The 18,300-nt window shown below is 42.7% G+C and overlaps 1 protein-coding gene across 1 annotated transcript; it reads left to right on the forward strand.

Annotated features, from left to right (window-relative positions):
- The first annotated feature begins 1,525 nt into the window (after positions 1–1,525).
- rp1l1a (rp1 like 1a) lies at positions 1,526–18,089 on the forward strand. The gene is made up of 8 exons (XM_080878971.1): positions 1,526–1,679; positions 3,654–3,906; positions 4,703–5,101; positions 5,196–5,439; positions 5,549–10,299; positions 12,790–13,758; positions 13,854–14,843; positions 15,589–18,089. Exons 2-8 carry the CDS (start codon positions 3,673–3,675, stop codon positions 16,018–16,020), a joined length of 8,019 nt encoding a protein of 2,672 aa, XP_080735097.1. The 5' UTR covers positions 1,526–1,679; positions 3,654–3,672; the 3' UTR covers positions 16,021–18,089.
- The last annotated feature ends 211 nt before the right edge of the window (positions 18,090–18,300 follow it).

An 18,300-nucleotide genomic window follows, 5' to 3' on the forward strand; every position in this document is an offset into this window, starting at 1 on the left:
TTCATATATTTTTTTATCTTGTTAATTATTCTGATTGTGAATTTGCTTTCTTTAAGTAAAAAAAAAAGGTCAAAGACAAAGCTATTCGGTTTCTTGTGAGTACATACACTACACTGCCGATGTAGGGGGGCGCCACCTAAAATCTTGCCTAGGGCGCCAGATTGGTTAGGGCCGGGCCTGGCTCCAATCATATTCATATGCAAACGGCAGCTAAAATGACCATGTGTAATGTGGCCAGCGTCACTTATGAATCCGCAAATAATTAACACTCTGTCTCTAACACACTTTATATGCATGTTTGTGTGAGCCTCTTTTCGCTCACTGTTTTGTTCACCCTCATCGTTTGTGTCAGTACCATCTCCCGACCACAGTGGGCAGTTCTTTTCCAGATAATAAAAAACTTAAAATATGAAAAAGCTGGCAACAGGCTGTTGAAATTATCGGAGCCAATAGCAGCTAAAGAGCTTGTTAAGTTTGGACGTGTTCTTTAGGTACAGATATAGACCGTTAATCCCACTAAAAGAAAAGATAATGGAATAAGAACTGTGGATATAAATAATATGCCATCCGCTTACCCACACTGGGAAAGCAATACACAACATTCATATTTATCATTTAGAATACCTACTAGACAAATACTTTTTTTTTTCTTTCTGCAAGCTGCTGTGCAACCCACCTTGCCCTTCAGCTCCTCCTTTCATGCTGTGTCCAGCCTGATCAATGCCACAACTGTTGTCTCTGGTGCTGGTTTTGTGCTAGGTCTTGCTGCTGCTCTTTCCCCTTCTGGCTTTGTGAGATGGTGCTTTGCCAGACTGAGACAATCAGCTGGTCGTGATTGGCTCATTACAGATTTACTGCTACTCTGTCTGTAGTATTAGAGGGTTTTTTTGCCAGGGCAGCAGTTGGTGGTTTCAGGGGTTTCTAGACAGGAGGAACCCTGCTGTTAGACAGGTTGTGTGTAATTACAATCCTCCAACTAGATCCCTGTGTGTGAGGAAGACACAGATAGAGGCCGTTATATGTGCTAAAACCTGTGGCCTCTGCACCAACTCTGCAACCAGAATGTGAAAACCGACTGCCTTTATCTGACTTTATCTAAGTCAGACTTTTTTTAAGACTTTATCTACCTAACTTTGTCCTTTGGCGTCCTGTAACTTTCATGTTGACATGATTCAAATTATAATTTCACTAACAATCTAAACATCTTTGATGTATTTGCCACTTGCCTATTAATATTTCTATTCAATCTCAATAATTCAACCTCACAACTACAAATTAGCATATGTGTCTTCTGCTGCTCAGGTGCGGCATGCATAAGAGCATCACTTGCCTTATTAACGTCTTGGCCTCACCATAGCAACCCCTCCTTCTCCCACACACACACAGAGGTTCTTAAGCAGGCTTTTCATTCTATCCTTAGCCTCACCCCTCCTGTCTTCTCCTATCTCCTCAGTTCTCCTCTCTCCACCCCCACTCCCTTCCTCCCTCCTCTTGTCCATCTGCCATTTTACCCTGAGAGCTGGAGAGTGGAATCAGGGACTCTGCTTTATATGTACACTCGGGGATCGCCACCATACACACTTGCACAATTACTGCAAACCAGTCTCCTGGTCTGACTAGATATCCACAAATTTCTCTTCAGCTTTTCCATACCTCTTTGGACCATGCTTCCTGAATATGTGAGTAGTGCAACTAATACATATGGCATGGAAAAAGTGGTTGTTAATTAGTGGCAGCAGTCATTCTCCTGTTCTTTTACGACAACGGTAAGCATCTTCAAATCATTTGAAAAAGATTCTAAACGAGCAAAAACATTAAATCTGCTATAATAATGCTTTCATGGGAAAATAATAGAGCTTTATGTTGAAAAGGCTTAAACCTACAATGCTGTTTTCTGTTAATGGTTTGCTTCAGTGTAATGTGTTAAAGGCTAGTGTGAGTCAGAGTTTTGTATTGGAAAGAAAAATCTGTGTGTTAGATATGAAATGATCAGTCCATCGAGCAGTCCGTCCACAGCTTTTCATTTAACAGATGAGTCATTTATTCTGCTTAAATGTGAGAACTTTAAGCTTTGTTTGTCATATATAAACTGGGACTGTTGGTGTGCTTCTAAAAAAAATAGTTTTTAAGAAGTATTTGTAATTCATTAAGTCTAAAAATAGCACTGAAGAAACTAGATGAGATTAACAGAAAGTGAAAATATTCCTTTATTCCACTTCTAAAATCTGATATATTGATTCCATTAAATCTTGAATGTCAGTGAGAAAGAAGCAGAGGGTGATAATGAAACACTAACTGAATGTGTTTAAGTGTCTGAAAGCTCTAAGCTAACATTTGCTTGGATTAACTTGCCTCTTTGCTGGAAAAACTTGCTTAGTGCACATGGACATCAGCATAGCTGTAAGCCTGAGACCTTCCTTTAGTCCCACAGCATAATCACCTTCCCACAGCTTCAGTGGTTGCTTTTCATGTTGCACATCAAAAGCAACTTTGTTGTCCATTTCAGAAGAAAGCCAGAATAAGTTATATGAGATCGACTGAGTTAGTTTCAAGTGTAAAATAAACGTTACAGTCAGTTTTATTTATGCTGTTCTACACTGAAAACCTGTTTAACATGTCCCTAAATGTTGGGTTAACTGTGCCCTTCATAGAATTTTAAATGATATGTTTGATGTAATGTTATTAGGAAAGACTGAGCTAAAGAGGCATTAAGAAGCAGTGTCAACACTGATTTGGCCTCGTGAGACTTAAAAGCCTGCTAAGCCCATCAGAAGACATAACAGGAAACAATCAAGAGGCACATTGTGACCACATGCACTGAGTAGAAAAAGTGATATTTGTCTTGATGCTGAAGGATTTAAGGGTCACCACAGCAGATCTCTCAACATACACGTGAAATTAGCTTGTGGTTTTTATAACTATTATATAAGCTAATATGTGTGTCGATACAGACCTGAAACCCATCAAAACTCAAAACTAACAAGTAGTTATTTGCAGTGTTCATCTATGTTCATCCATGTGTTGTAAAACTAGAGAAAAAAGCTAAATGTTTGAAATACTCAGCATATGTTATGTAAGCAGATTGATGCTGCCTTTCCAGAAGCAGGGCAGAAACTTTTTACGTCTGTTCCAAACAGGATTTCTATACGTGTCCTAGGCCACACTAATAAAAATAGCTCCCTGTGCGAAGCTCCGCCTTTAACATCCATGTAAATATAGCATTTGTCTACAGTTCACAGTAAAGTATGTGGCTTGTTTTTGTTGAACTTTTGTAGGATTTGCAGTTCTTATTCAAAAAACAAATTGAAACTGATCAATGATCATCAATGATCAGGGGGGGACTGCACAGAATATTTTGAGGGGATCCAGGTAAATGTCTTTTTCTAGAAAATCATTACAGAAACAAGACATTCACCTCAGCAGCTGGAAAAGTGACAGCTTATTATTAGAATTTAGTTGTAAACGATACAGAAGGTTTTTCCCACCAATGTCAGCTAGTCCTTTCAGCAGATGTCCTGTCCTAAATCCTCCATTAATCATCCTGATTAAGACTTGTTCTTCTTGTGAGTGTGATTAGCACGCACGGGATCAGAAAAATAAACAGAAACCTGCAGAAAAAAATAAACATGTTCTTATCTTTGTGTGTTTCCCAGGTGTATGTGAGACCACAGCATGCATTCGGTCCAGACAGGGCTGTGGAACCCCCGGCCCCCATTTAAACATGTCTTCCCCATCCCTGCCCCGCCCCCTTCCAACTCGCGCCCCGCTCACGTGAGCTCAACCACCCCAGCCAAACGGATCACATTCTACAAAAGTGGTGACAGCCAGTTTGGGGGCGTCAGGATGGCCATCCACAAGCGCAGCTTCAAATGCTTTGACGCCCTGCTGGACGACCTTTCTCAAAAGGTTAGATGAACTGTAGTAGAGACTTCTTTTGAAGCTGAATGCTTAGATGCATGCATATAGGTCAGGGGTGTCAAACATTAGGCCTGGGGACTAAAACTGAAGAGTAAAAAGACTCCAATATGACCCTTGGACAGCTTTGCAAAATGTGAAGTAGGATATAAATGTATAAATTTTAGACTTTTAACTGTATTTAAGCATTTCCTACTGATAAAGACCTCTCTCGTGGCCATCCATATGACACAAAAGTAATATCACAGTGTAAAAAACAAAACAAAAACACAAGAACAGACATTTTCTGTCAATTAACAAAAATGTTATGCTTTATAATTACAGGACAGTCTGAGCAATGAACTACCACAACATTTTCTTTCATTTTATACATTTATCAAATACTTTCACTCATCTGGCCCACTAAGATATAAGGTGCGGCATGCTGTATGTGGCTTTGACTTTACTGATGCAGGTCTTTTCACCTCTTAACATCCACGCTAATCAAAGGTTATGGTTGGGTTTTGCTTTAGCCACATGATAAATAAGCAATTTTTCAGGAACTGTTGATTTCAAATTAAATCCCAATTATTTTGTCATTACATGTTCGAAACAACTGAAAATCCTACAAAATGGGGTGGATATTTAACAAACCCTAGATGGGTCATCTAGGGTGGATGTTAAGTGGCTAAAACGGCGCTTGTCCTGATCAGCAGTGCTTTATACAATGTAGGGAGAGCAATACATGGATACGAGATAGAGACAGATTAACAGTCACATTTGATATTTATGTACAATTTGTCCACAGGTGCCGCTGCCATTTGGTGTGCGGACTGTGACCACCCCTCGTGGCACTCACACCATCAAACACCTGGAGCAGCTCCAGGATGGTGGCTGCTACCTCTGCTCTGACCGACGCCAGGCGAAGCCAGTAAACATGGAGCTGGTCAACAAACACTCAGGCATCTGGTACCATCACAACCGGAGGCCCCAGAGGCCTGAAACGTCATCCGCAACACCACCTGGCCATTTGCATATGCCTTACAGACAGCGACGGATCTTGCTCGTGAAGAACAGCGAACCGGGGATGAGGAGGAGCGTGGTCCTGAGCAGAAGGACAGCCAGGAGCCTGAGAGCTTTTTTGGATGAGGTGTCCGAAGTGATGCAGTTTCATGTCCGCAAGATCTACACTGTAGAGGGACGCAGGGTAAAAAGTTATATTTATTTGAATTTGCATAGTAAAACTTTGCAAAGGTTGCTCATTTTAGTGAAAACTGTTGACTCTAGTGAATTGTTTCCAGATTGACAGCGTTCAAAGCCTGATGACTTGTCCAGGTGTTCTGGTATGTGTTGGCCGGGAAGCCTTCAGCCCCTTGCTGATAAACTTTATTAGGAAAACTTCAGAAGAGAAACTCCCTGGTCTGGGTCCCCGGACTCCTGGAAATGGGGCACGATCCCCTGCTACTCAAGGAATAAGGTCCCCACCTCATGGAGCTCAATCCAGATCCAGTGAGTACAGCGAAGGACATGAAAGCAAGAAAAATGGTGAGTTTTTTAGACAACTGGGCAAGTTAACAACCGACAAGTTTTAAAAGGTACAAGAAAAAGAGGGAATACATTTTGTTAAATATTGTACTTTTCTCTTTTCCTTCAGTTAACTTTGGTCTGGAAACCAAAAAGAGCATCATTCACCCTCGTTCTGATTCCTCAAACCGCTCGGCACGTTTCTCTTTTTCCTCTGAAAAGTCATATGGCAATGGTGTTACTGCATGCCCCCAGGGAAAGCCAGCCATTATGAATGATGACATTGAAAAGCGTGTTCTGGTAAATAAAGATGGCAGCCTCTCGGTGGAGATGAGGGTGCGTTTTCACCTCCAGAATGACGAGACCCTCCAGTGGTCCACTCAAATTAAAAAATCTCCATCTCTGAGCAATGAATGTTGCCCTCTAAGTCAGGCTCAGCCTCATTATCTCCAGCAGGGCCAGTCAGAAAGTTGTTCTGATCCTGATTCAACATCCTTTGATCAGTACGGTGTGGACTATTCCAGCCAGCCGCTGCAGTGCGAGTTGGAAGGGAACCGCTGCCCGTGTTGCCATCAGAGGCATGAACAGCATTACGACTTATGGGAAAACCCTGCACACAGCCATAAATCAGCTCCTGTTCCACCCCCACATGCACCCAGCCACACCCACAGTATGATGAGACATACGCACTCTTCTAGCTCTTCCTCATCGTGCAATTCAAGAAGGGTGGTGCGCTGCAGAGCACGGCTCTCCAGCTGCGGGGGTGGCTCAGGTTCAGAGCAGAGCAAACTGGTCCAGGAGGAAATGTGTGTAACCGAGCAGGTTGAGCACAGATTAGAGGTAGAGCAGGATGGGGACACCCATATTGAGGTACACAAGGTGAGCCGGTGTTGCAGTCGAAGTGAAGTGGTTGTCGCGGACAGTAACCTTCAACCACTCAGAAGAAAGTCAGCTGAAGACGAAGAAGATCGCCCGCCATCAGCAGTCAGCAGCTCCTCACATGTCCTTCAGTCGTTGAAAGAAGATGAAGATGATGAGGACGATGATCTGCCACCAAGCATCTCACGGTGTTACCATAGCAATGAACCGTCCCCAACCCCTGAAACTCAACTGCACGAAAAGCCAATAAATGACGTCTCAGCCAATTCTTTCCACTCTACCAAACACAAGGAGCAGGAAGAGCTAGGAAGCAGGGCAGTGTCTGCAGCCTCTTCCTGTCTCTGTGGAGGAGCTGCCGCTTGCTCAGCTGGCCCAGATGAGGTAGATCAAGTCCCTTGCAACACATCTAAAATAAGCGTAACCAGGATGTCAGAATCAGAGGAAGGAGGGGCCTGTGATGATGATGAAGGGATAAAGAGGGCTGTAAGTGACTTGTCAAATCACACAGGACTCTCAGCAAGCTCTCAAAAGTCAGCGACTTCCAGCGTGTGTCCGAATTGCGGGGGCTGCAAACGCAAGGTCGATTCTGTTTCCGGTGGCAGGGAATCACAGAGAACCAATCGTTCCAACCAAGCCTCTCCCCTTCCTAACAGTGATGATGCTGCCTCAGATGTTTCTACCCAATCCAACAAAACCAACCTCACCAATAATGGACGCCTCTCTGCCACACCAAATATCTTGGAGGGCAAAGTATCCAGTGCCATGTCTAGAACATCCAGTCCTCAGGCAACACAAAAAGAGAAAGAAAGGGCTCCCAGTGCTACTTCAGCTACAAGCCACAGGTCCAATAGATCACACAACTCTGGCTGTAAGGGCAGCACTGATATTCGTGCAAAAAAAGAGGACAAGAGAAGCTTCAGCGTAGTGTCAAATCAGTCTGCAAAGTCCAGCAAGTCTGAACACACAAGTGAAGCTCCTGATATCAGTTCAAGGGAGACAGCAGTCAGCGAGAACACTGTAGAAAGAGCAGTCAGCTCCTTGTCAGCCAAATCTTGTGTTTCAGCTCAGACTGATGCATCAGTCAAGTCTCGTAACTCCACCTGTCAGTCAGGAGCTAAAGGCACATCCCAAAGTGACAATCCAGCTGTAGAAGAGCATGACCCAAACAACAGAGCTCCCAGTAGCCTCTCTGTGAAGTCAAATGTGTCTGCAAAGGCTGAAAAGGCTGAAAGACCTGATAGTGCTAGATCAAAAAACTCAAATATTTCTGTAAAGTCCAGCATATCTCAGAGGTCGACTTGCAGTAACTGTGTAAAAGCGACAGCAGTTGAAGCTACCATAAAGGTAACTGGAAAAGGAACAGAAACAGAGGTAGAGGAAAGACCAACAAGTGCAATGTCATCAAAGTCCAACCTGTCTGCAAAGTCTATTAAATCCCATAAGTCCACTAAAGCCTCAGAGCCTGGGGGAGAGGGAGAAGAAAGGGCACCAAGTCAAATGTCTGGCACGTCAGTTAAATCGAACAAGTCTGCTAAGTCTACAAAGTCGTTCAGGTCTAAATGTGATGGCAATGAAATGGTGACATGTTCAAGCTCAAAGACAGCAGATGAAGCTGAAGAAAAAAAGAACAATCTTAAACTGGTAAATAATGAGAGGACACCCAGTGCAGAGTCCTCCAAATCTCATGAATCTGACAGTAATCAAAACACAGAATCAGACTCCGAAATAGTACACAAAACAGAAAAAGCTGAGAAGCGAACTGCTAGTATTTTATCCCATAAGTCAGCTTCCTCTGCAAAGTCTCACAGTACAAAGATAGAGGGAGATGACATGGTGGACAGAGCCCCTAGTGCCAAGTCCTCCAAGTCCCAGAAGTCAAATCACACAACTGCATCTCCAGTTCCAAGTGAAGCTAAAGAGAATCAGGAGAGGGTGGAAAGTGTCATGTCTGCCAAGTCAAAATCTTCAGTAAGGTCCAACATTTCTCATAAATCAAATTCAAGTGCAAATGTTGTCACCATTAAAACGCCTACAGTTGATGACGAGGAAAATGTGACGAATGAGAGAGCACCAAGTGCTGCATCAGGAAGATCAAATGTTTCATCTACAGTGTCTCAAAAGTCAAATTGTAATGGAAAAACTGATATTTCTATTATTGAAACAGCGGATGGAGACAAAAAGGTAACAAATGAGAGTGCACCAAAAATTAAATCTAATGTCCAAACTCTCTCACCTAAGCGAACACGTTCGCCGCGGATGCGCTCTCCCGATGCTTCAGCCGCATCCACCAAAAGTTGTAAGTCTCCTGTGCAGCAGTTGTTGAATGGCTCTGATGCTGGAGACACAAGAGGGCCCAGTGTCTTGTCAGTTCACTCCGCGGGCTCTGCTAAATCTGGCAAATCCAGATGCTGCTGTGGAGCCACTTCAGAATTTGATGAGGCAAAAACGGAAAAGGAGAACAAGGATAAAGAGGTGAAGCTCAAGGTGAAAAGTGAGAATGTTTCTGAGCGAGCAGGCAGCGCAGTGTCATCAGGAGGCACAGACCATCCTTTGAGTCAGAACTCAACAGAATCGGTCTCTCTTGGGTTACCTGAAGAAACATCTGCCTCAGACAGTGGGAAGTCTAGCGTCTGTGTTCACAGAAGTGCTGAGAGCAATGACGAGGGCCAGGCAAAGACCTCAACTCCCAGTCTCCCAAAAAGCCCAGAGGTTTCCACCATGAAGGAGGATGTGGAGATAACGGGGTCCACCGTTTCTCAAAAATCCAACAGTACTGGCAGGAGGAGGGGTTCAGCAGTGGATATCCCAACTATTGAAACTCCATCAGGTGAAGAAAATGGATTGCAAAAGACAGAAAAAGCAGCAAGTACAATTTCAGTCAGAAGCAGCAGGTCTAACAAGTCTTCTTGCAACTGTAAGTCTAAAGAAAAACATGCTAATGCTAGCTCGACCAAACTTGGAAATGGCAGTGAAACAGAAAATGTGAAGTCTGCTCCGGTGACAAATGGTAGCAACAGCAGGAACTCATCTGCAATGTCATTAGCAGGTGCGAAAGTCCAGATAAAATCCTCTGCAAACACAACAGCAAAAACAGTTCCTGGAAACTCAGAAAATAATGGCACGGAAAATCAAAGAAACCCTAGAGCAGCTAGTGAGGCCAAACAGGAAGAAGACACTGCATACAGTAAAGTAATCTCCTCCCAAAGTCCCTGTTGCCTCAGGGCTGAGTCGGCAGATTTAGCTTCAGATCAGAGTAAAGAAAAAGATCAGGTCGAATGTAAGTCCAGATTTAGCACAGGGAGCGATTGTGGTAGTGTCAAAATGGCCAGCTCTCTGAAGAAAGGAACCCCTATCAAGTCCTCAAGCCCTTGTCCCTTACACAGCAAAGTAGAGACATGCAGTGAAAGCACTTTGTCTCAATCTCTGTCTGCTGCTGACTTGCTAAAGGAAACAATGGCTGCAGCACGCCCATGCAGCCGACAATCTAAAGCCAGTAAGTCCAGTGACAAGTCCAAGAGCAAGAAAAGTGGAATGTGTCAAAGACGCAGCAATCAGATGGATAAAAGAGAGGAACTGACACCTGCCTGTTTGCCCAACACGTCCCCCAGTGAGGTTGTTAGTGACTGGCTGCGAAGTATTCCTGCTAACAGCAGCATGCTAGCACTTGGCGATGAGTTTAATGAGGAAGAGCTGACGCCAAAGGAAATGGAAGAGATGCCTGGAGGAGAGTTAGCACAGGAGAGTCCTGAAGGTGAGAAGTTAGAATTGGAGGAAAAAGGTGACCCTGAAGAGGATGAAGAGAAAGAAGATGAAGCTAAATGTGAGATAGCACAGGAGGAGAAGGGCTCAGATCCAACTTCAGGAGATGCAGAGGGGACTTCTGGTCGCCCTAGTGCTCTACTATTACAAAGTGAGGCTCTGCCTAGAAGCTGGCAGTCTTCTGCAGCTGTGATGAAAGTTCTTCTAAGTTCTTCTCTGGGTCGATGTAGGAGTATGCCCGAGGTAAGCCAGTTACTTTTTTGTGACAGAAAATTATTCTGCTATACAGAGCTATAGATAAAAAGTTGCCAGAGGTGTGGACTCGAGTCACATGACTTGGACTCGAGTCAGACTCGAGTCATTAATTTTATGACTTTAGACTTGACTTGAAAAAATGTTCTAAGACTTGTGACTTGACTTGGACTTTTACACCAATGACTTGGGACTTGAATTGGACTTGAACCGGTTTACTTGAAAAGACTTGATATTTTACCCCAAATATAAAATTTAACATGCATATTATATAGAGATTGAAAATGTGACGTCATTCACGGGTAGAACCGCAAAGGATTCTGGGAACTCGTGGCAAGCGGTACTAGCGGCTTTCAATTAAAATCAGTCACACAGCGATAAAAAGAAACACAAAAATGTCAAGAAGCTGTTGTATCATTAACTGCAATAGCCGGTCGCATGACAGCCACGGGAAGCCGACGGGTAAAGAGATCGGTTGTTATCGGATTACGTCGTTGAAGAGAAATTGTTCAGCCATGTTTCCGAAGTAACAAAGAGGCGACGGATGGCCTGGATTGCAGCCATTCTAAGACCAAATATAACGTCCCAGAACACTCCAGCTCACAGGTTAGTCTGCTCCAAGCATTTACACGAAGGTCAGTGTTTTTTAGTAGTTAATACGTCATTTTCATAACATAATTAGTGATATAGGTTACAAGCAAGTCTGGCGCTGAACAGAAATTGTCGCGCTATGCTCCTTTATTTATTGTGCATAAATAGTGAATTGTCCTGACACAATATTGCGTTTCGCTTCTGTTATTATGGTACACTGACAAAAACATATACTTTTATTCACAGGATAAAACAGGTTTTTTGTATCACTAATTGCCCAGTACGATTACAGCATACAGTATTATTGTCACTGCTACATTTCTGTGATGGGTACCAGAAATTATTTCCACTGCTAATTAATTACCGTTGAGCTCAAAGGTTATATTAATAAACGGTTAAGGAATGTGTATTTATGAAGACGATTTGTGAGACTGGTAAACTTATGATACGTACGATGGTCTTTCGTTCTACACGGTGCATTTCAAGGTCCTGCACCCATCTGGCGGTAAACTGTACCTGGGCTTGTTGCAGTGACCTGAAGTTACTAAACTTCATGAGTGTATGCACTCACTCCAAGAACCGTATGATTATAAATATGCATATAAATATGCTACAATGAGATAGCTGACTTCATCTAACTAGCAAATGTTGTCCAGGCTACGTTGGTGATACAGTTTTTTTTTTTAATGTGTATGATATTTTTGTCATGCGATTTTAAAGCCGGTCCTACAACCGCATCCAAGAATAACATGCAGCTTATCTCAGAACTGTCGGTGAAAATTATTCTTGGAGCTAAGTTTAATTGAGCTGCATTTTAAAGAGGTGCAATTTCACAACTTGTGTATATTTTCTAAGTTCACTATTTTGTCATGTGTTGAGAAAAACACAGATTTAAAATTACATGGTCTAATATTTACATTTAGCATAACTGCAACATTATTTTTTCGTTTTTTTTTTTTTTTAAAGACTCGAAAGGACTTGAAATTCAAAGTTTCAGACTTGTGACTTGACTCGGACTTTTACACCAGTGACTTGAGACTCGACTCTGACTTGCCTGACATTACTTGAGACTTGACTTGAGACTTGAGGATAAAGACTTGAGACTTACTTGAGACTTGCAAAACAATGACTTGGTCCCACCTCTGAAAGTTGCATCACCAGAGGCATCTGGAATAAAACTGCCAAGTTTGTGGCAATCACTTGTGAGCAAGTGAGCAACCAAAAGTACTTGACTTGCTAGGAAATGTACCATGTTCATGATCCATTTGACCCTACATAATTAACATGCAAATTTTCAAATTTAGAAGTTATACGTTTTGGGTTAGATATGCCAAATAAATGGTAAATGGCCTGTATTTATATAGCGCTTTACTAGTCCCTAAGGACCCCAAAGCGCTTTACATATCCAGTCATCCACCCATTCACACACACATTCACACACTGGTGATGGCAAGCTACTTTTTGTAGCCACAGCCACCCTGGGGCGCACTGACAGAGGCGAGGCTGCCGGACACTGGCGCCACCAGTAGGCAACGGGTGAAGTGTCTTGCCCAAGGACACAACGACCAAGACTGTCCAAGCCGGGGCTCGAACCGGCAACCTTCCGATTACAAGGCGAGCTCCCAACTCTTGAGCCACGATCGTCTGATGACGAATATGTGAAAATGACATGAAAAGAGGTGGATGTTAACATAAACTACCTTCAGTCCTAAACAGGCAACCTGTGTCCCTGCTGATCTTAGATGTTAAATCTAGAAATCCTAAAATTCTGCTCAGTTAATTTCAGGATTTTGAAATTCCTTTTTAACCAGTTGTAATTATTTGAATTTGACTATAATTCCTGCATTGAACATATTCTACATTCTCTGAATGTTTTCTTTTTGATCTTAGGTGTCTCCGGTTTATGGACGCCGACTAAGCACATCAGCCAGGGGTCTTTTGGACTGTTTGGCCCAGCTCCAGCTCATTGAGCCTTCATTGGGCCCTGGCTGTGATGTACAGAAGGGTCGCAGCCAGCAGTATGAAGACATAATGGCTATCCTTCATTCCCTGTGGCTCACTGAGCCTGGGAACATCCAAGCCAAGGAGACAAAGGAGAACAAGAACAGTAGCCCAGAGCAGGTGACACCACCAAGGTCCTCATCTGGGGTGGATATGAGCAGTGGCTCTGCAGGTTCAGGGAAGGAAAATGGCAATCAAGGAGGAGATGAGACACCTCCAAAAGAGAGAGAATCTCTACAAGCACACGAGGTAGCAGAGAACATTGTAGAAGAGGAGGAAGAGGGAAATGAAATGGCAGGAGATACAGATATTGAGACAGAACACAAGGAAACATTCACAGACCAAGCTAAGGCAGACACAGCAGAGGAACCAGTGCAAAGTGAAGAAGCTCCTCAAAAAAGCGAAAGCTCCAAACCCTCAGAGTCATCAGACAAGACCTCTGCCAAAGACAGTTCCAAATCTCCCACCGATAATGAGCACGAGACATTGGAAGACTCTAGTACAGGCACACCCCCAACTGTTCTTCGAGCATCTTTGGCCAAAAGACCATCCCAAGACCCTGACCCAGTGTGGGTACTTCACCTTCTGAAGAAGCTTGAAAAACAGTTTATGGTCCACTACATTAATGCAGTGGCAGAGTTCAAAGTTCGATGGGATCTAGATGACAGTCACATCCTGGACACCATGATATGCGAGCTGAGGGATGAGGTGAGCCGACGCATCCAGGGCAGTATTGAACGTGAAATGAGGAAGATTCAGGGTCGAGCGGGGAGAGGTGGTAGGTCACCTCGGCCGCCACAAGGAACACATCTCTCCAGAGAGTCCACTACAACAGAGAAGAGACGTCAGATGTTGAAGGTAAATCTACCACAAACTGTCTTCATAGCAGAGGATACTGCTTGGATGACATAAATTGTTGGATTTAATTTTTGTTTGTTTGTTTGTCTTTTTAGATTATGAAGAAACAGTCGGTGAAGACCAGCGAGTCCCTCAGCGACGGAGAGATGACGGGGGAGTTCAGCGACCAGCGAAGTGACGACGAATACTGTCCATGCGAAGCTTGTGTTCGCAAGAAAATGGCTGCACGGCCTTTCAAAATCAACCCGCTAGCGGCTGAAGCACCGGTGATGAAGGACTTTGACCTACTTAAGATACTTCAGCTGAAGAAAAGCCCAGCGGCAGTGGAAGACGAAAGCCAGGCGGCTGTAGACGACGATGGGAGGAATTTAGACGTAGTCCAGGAGGAAGAGGAAGACGAGGAAACCAAAGAGGACATCAGAGCTGTTGTTGTTTTAGAGGAGACGATTGCAGAGGAAGATGAAGAGGCTGAAAAAGAAAACGATGACGGTAAAGCAAGGGAAGAAGAGGAGACAGAAGATGAACAGGAGGAAAATGAGGAAAGTGATGCAAGCAAAGAGGAGGAGGAAGAAGAAGGAACAAGTGGTGAAGAAGTGAGAGAAGATGAGACATCAGAAACTGGAGGGGAGGATGAAGAACATCAGTGTAAGTGTACCAGAAACGAGGATGAGAGTGACCAAGAGGAGGAGGGAGAGGAGCAAACAGGAGAGGATGAAGAAGAGATGGGAGAAGATGAAACAGAGGAAAATGAGGGAGACACAGGAACTGGCGAAGAAGAGGAGACAAGCGACCAAGACACAGTAAAAGAGGCGTCAGTGGGCAAAGGAGAAACCCCAGAAAATGAAGAGAGTGATGAGAGAGTAGACGATAAAGAAAAACCCACCGAGGGTGAAAGTGTGGAAGAGGGGGAGGATAGTGCCGCAGAAACGACAGAAAATGAAAAGTCGACATTGTCAAAGGAGGTTGCAGAGAGGGACAGTGCGTCAGCAGAGGGTGAAGATGACGAGGAAGACAACACAGGAGAGGGTGAATCGAGTGAGGAACAGGAAGGGGAGGCATCTGAAAAGGAAAGAACCTCGCCACAGGTAAATGTGAACCATGTTTTTACTGAAGTTTATTCAGTAATTATTATGTATAACACAAAGGATAGCATTGTTTTCTTTTTTTTCTTTTAAAGGACAGTCACTTTCATGTTAGTAAAACAGCACTGCACTCATGGAAGTTTAACCGCATTGATTAAAGATGTCAAATAGGCCAACAAACATGATCAGACTGACTCTCCAGCTTAATTTTGACTCCCCTTTAGTGCCGTGCAGTACCGCAAATTATTGTATCAATCCAATACAAGTGAATATAGAATACAAAGTGAATACAAAACACCACTGAGTCCCTGAACAACAAACTGCGCTGTTCCTTAAAGAGGAATCTGACCTATTGCATCCTCACCACTAATTCTAAGCCTGTGGGAAAAGATAATCTCGCCATCCAATTAGAGAGCCTGAACAAATCTGTTTTGTTTGGCACCAACATGAAGCTTCCGCTGATGGACGTATGCTGCTTTTGCCAGTTACAAAAAAAGCTTCAACATGTTAAAAATACTTTTAAACTGTGTATTTTTGCCTCCATCGGAAGCTGAAACCAGTTAAGGATCAGTTTGGTGATATTATTTACTGGCACCTCCCTGCACTGATTAACTCATTTTAATCTCACACATTAATTTGGTGGTACTATGTAAGCATCTTGTAGATGTAATTACAGCACTCTAATGCCCAATTCATCTAATTAAAACTGCTCAGAAATCATTTATTGTTATCTCATTTAACCCTACAGGGGCAGGACGCGATTCCAGCTGCCTGCATGACCGAGGGAGAGGAGGCAGACGCGGAAGACTCGGACATAGATAGCAAACGTTCAAGCGACACCACTGCTGACAAATCGGGATCGGAGGAGAAGGAAGAGAGTGGAGAAGACAAAGATGAGGAGGAAGATGCTGTTAAAGAGTTCAAGCCAGAGGAAGAGGAAGAGGATAAGGCAAATGGAAGCAAAAGAGAGGATGGTGCTCTTCTGCATCAGTTCACCAGAACCTCAGTGGATTCCCAGCCTGGCTCATTGGAGGACATCAACGCTGAGTCCCCACAAAATCCTGTGGACTCCACTGAAGTGTCCAAAACGGCTGACAGCATATCCACAGGTGGTAGCAATGGCCAGAGAAGGAGCCGGTCACCAGCCAAGGTCAAGCAACTCAAACCGAAAGAGGGTTAAGACAAACTGGACAGTTTTTGGATACACCTCAGGACACTTTCAAAGACTATTCGCCAGGTGAATCCCCAACTTAGTGACATAGTTTTAAAAACATAATTTGCTCTTCCTGGGACTACACTGGATCAACATAGGCATTTTTATAGGTTTAAAGACTCACTTAAAAACTTGAAGCACTTTATTAATCCAGATCTTGTTTAGGAGGAACAAAACTGATTTATGTTACAAAAGCAAAATGAAACTTGAAACCAGTCTATCGTACATTTATTGTGTTTATAATGGATCTGTGTATATTTTTGAAGTTAACTGTATGTAAGAAGGCATATGAGAATATATTTTTGAAAAACTAACACTTGGTATCTATGGGTGACTTATCAGAACTCAGTTTTGTGCTCAGTGGACAGATTTATTGCTGTATTGAATGGAATAGCTTTTTATATTTACTACACGTTTGCTCAGCCGTGGCAGTTGTATTTACTTGGGTTATCGGTTCAGTTCTGCGATTATTTCTTGGAGCTGTATCATTGAGTCAGTGCTGGATTCTCAGGGTTTTGGTCACCCAGCTTGCTTTGATTTTTTTACCCTGAAAAACATACTAGAAGTAATCCTTGAAGGTCTTTTATGAACTGTGGGTTTTTTGTCATATTTCACCCTGCTTATAAAACAAAGTGACTGGGTGTGCATCAGAAGTTAGTGAGGGTGGTCTCTGCCGCTGCAGCTACGGAAAAACCCCAAACTATTCTACTCTACTGCTCTTCAAACCATGTCTTCATTATATATATATTTAGTTGTCAAAACTTGTCATTAAGTGTACAAAGGAAGTCATAAAATGTCATTGTCGTGGAGATTTTAAAAAAGGTTATTTCCTAGCTTACCTATTATTTAACTACTTGTTTAAATCTTTAACCTGTTAAATCAATTGTTTAAACCTATACAAGTCTGTAATGTGATTACATTAGAATCTTTTTTTTGAAAAATAGGTTTGTTTGCTTTCTTGCTGAGCTAGTATGAAGACTTATCAGCACTATCAAGCGTACACACTTAAAAGCTAGAATTAGCTTAGCTTAGCATAGCTAATTACTGACCTTTAGAGTGTCTAATAAACTAATGTCATTTTTATTGTCCTCTAAACAAAGCTAGCTCACAGTTTCCTTTTTCTTCCAGTGTTAAGTTAAACAAAGCTCATTAACTCCCAACTTTGTATTCATTTAGCATTTAGCTTGCATATATAAATGTTTTCTTAGTCAATTCTTAGCAAGAAAGTAAACAGCTGTATTTTTCAAAATGTCAAAGTATTCTATTTTCAGGTACCTTCAAATAATACATACTGTACTTTAATAACAATGTATTATCTTTGAATTCTTGACAGTTAGAATGTGTTTTAACTGTGCTGTACCTCACTGTATTTATGTAATCCTATTACTGTGATCATACCATAAATGCTTTTTGTCCCAGGAGAAACAGTGTGCAGCATGTAGCTGCAGGAAATTTTAGGAGACGGCAGCCTGACTTTAAGGTTGATGTAAACCTTTCTCTGCTGCTTTGGTAAAGGAGTCTCCTTAGGTGTGTGTTACATGCTGTAGATACTGGCGGAGTTTGCACACCAGCCATGTGGAACAACAGCGTGAAGCGTGTTACTGATGCCTTATTGTATCCATGGTTACATAGAGGATGATCGACACAAACAGAGGAGGAGATCACACTTAAGTTAGTGGCTCTCCATTAGACTCACAAAGCCTGTTAAACAAGCTGGAATGAGTCAAAGCTGCTGGTAAAGGCTTCAGGCTTACTCTTCAACTGTATATTAGAGCAGGGACACTGCACACGGTCAGTGTGTGCTCAGGACAGTGAGAATGAGGCGCTTATCTCTTACTGCTTAGTTTGACAAAAGCCTCCTATTTTGTGGCACCAAGAAGGTGTGTGTGCCTATGCTGTTACTGGTCTGTCTGTCCGTCCACTAATCTTAAGCATCACAAAGTGAACATCATGTACTTAGAGCAAATGATTATATGAATGTAATGATACTGACAGAAATAAAATAAATGCACTGAATGGTAATTCTCCAAATGTTCTATAATAATCTGGACACATTTCTGTAACTCAGCAGTGTTTGATGGAGCTGAAACTCCAAGTCAGTTATGCAAGCATGTATCGTGGAAGCACGTCTATTAGTCAGATGAAATGAAACTAGAGCTCTTTGGTCATAGAAACATTGATTATGTTTAAAGAAAGATTGGAGAGTGGTCTTTTCTTTAGTCTTTAGTTTCTCCTACACCATGCAGC

Source organism: Rhamphochromis sp. 'chilingali' (genome assembly GCF_963969265.1).
Source record: "Rhamphochromis sp. 'chilingali' genome assembly, chromosome: 3".
Taxonomy (NCBI): domain Eukaryota; kingdom Metazoa; phylum Chordata; class Actinopteri; order Cichliformes; family Cichlidae; genus Rhamphochromis; species Rhamphochromis sp. 'chilingali'.

Excerpts from the sequence above, each read along its gene's own strand:
- rp1l1a (XM_080878971.1), top strand. The coding sequence starts at position 3,673 with ATGCATTCGGTCCAGACAGGGCTGTGGAACCCCCGGCCCCCATTTAAA. Across the intron at positions 3,907-4,702 it reads TGGACGACCTTTCTCAAAAG|GTGCCGCTGCCATTTGGTGT; the intron begins GTTAGATGAACT and ends ATTTGTCCACAG. Across the intron at positions 14,844-15,588 it reads AGGAAAGAACCTCGCCACAG|GGGCAGGACGCGATTCCAGC; the intron begins GTAAATGTGAAC and ends TTAACCCTACAG.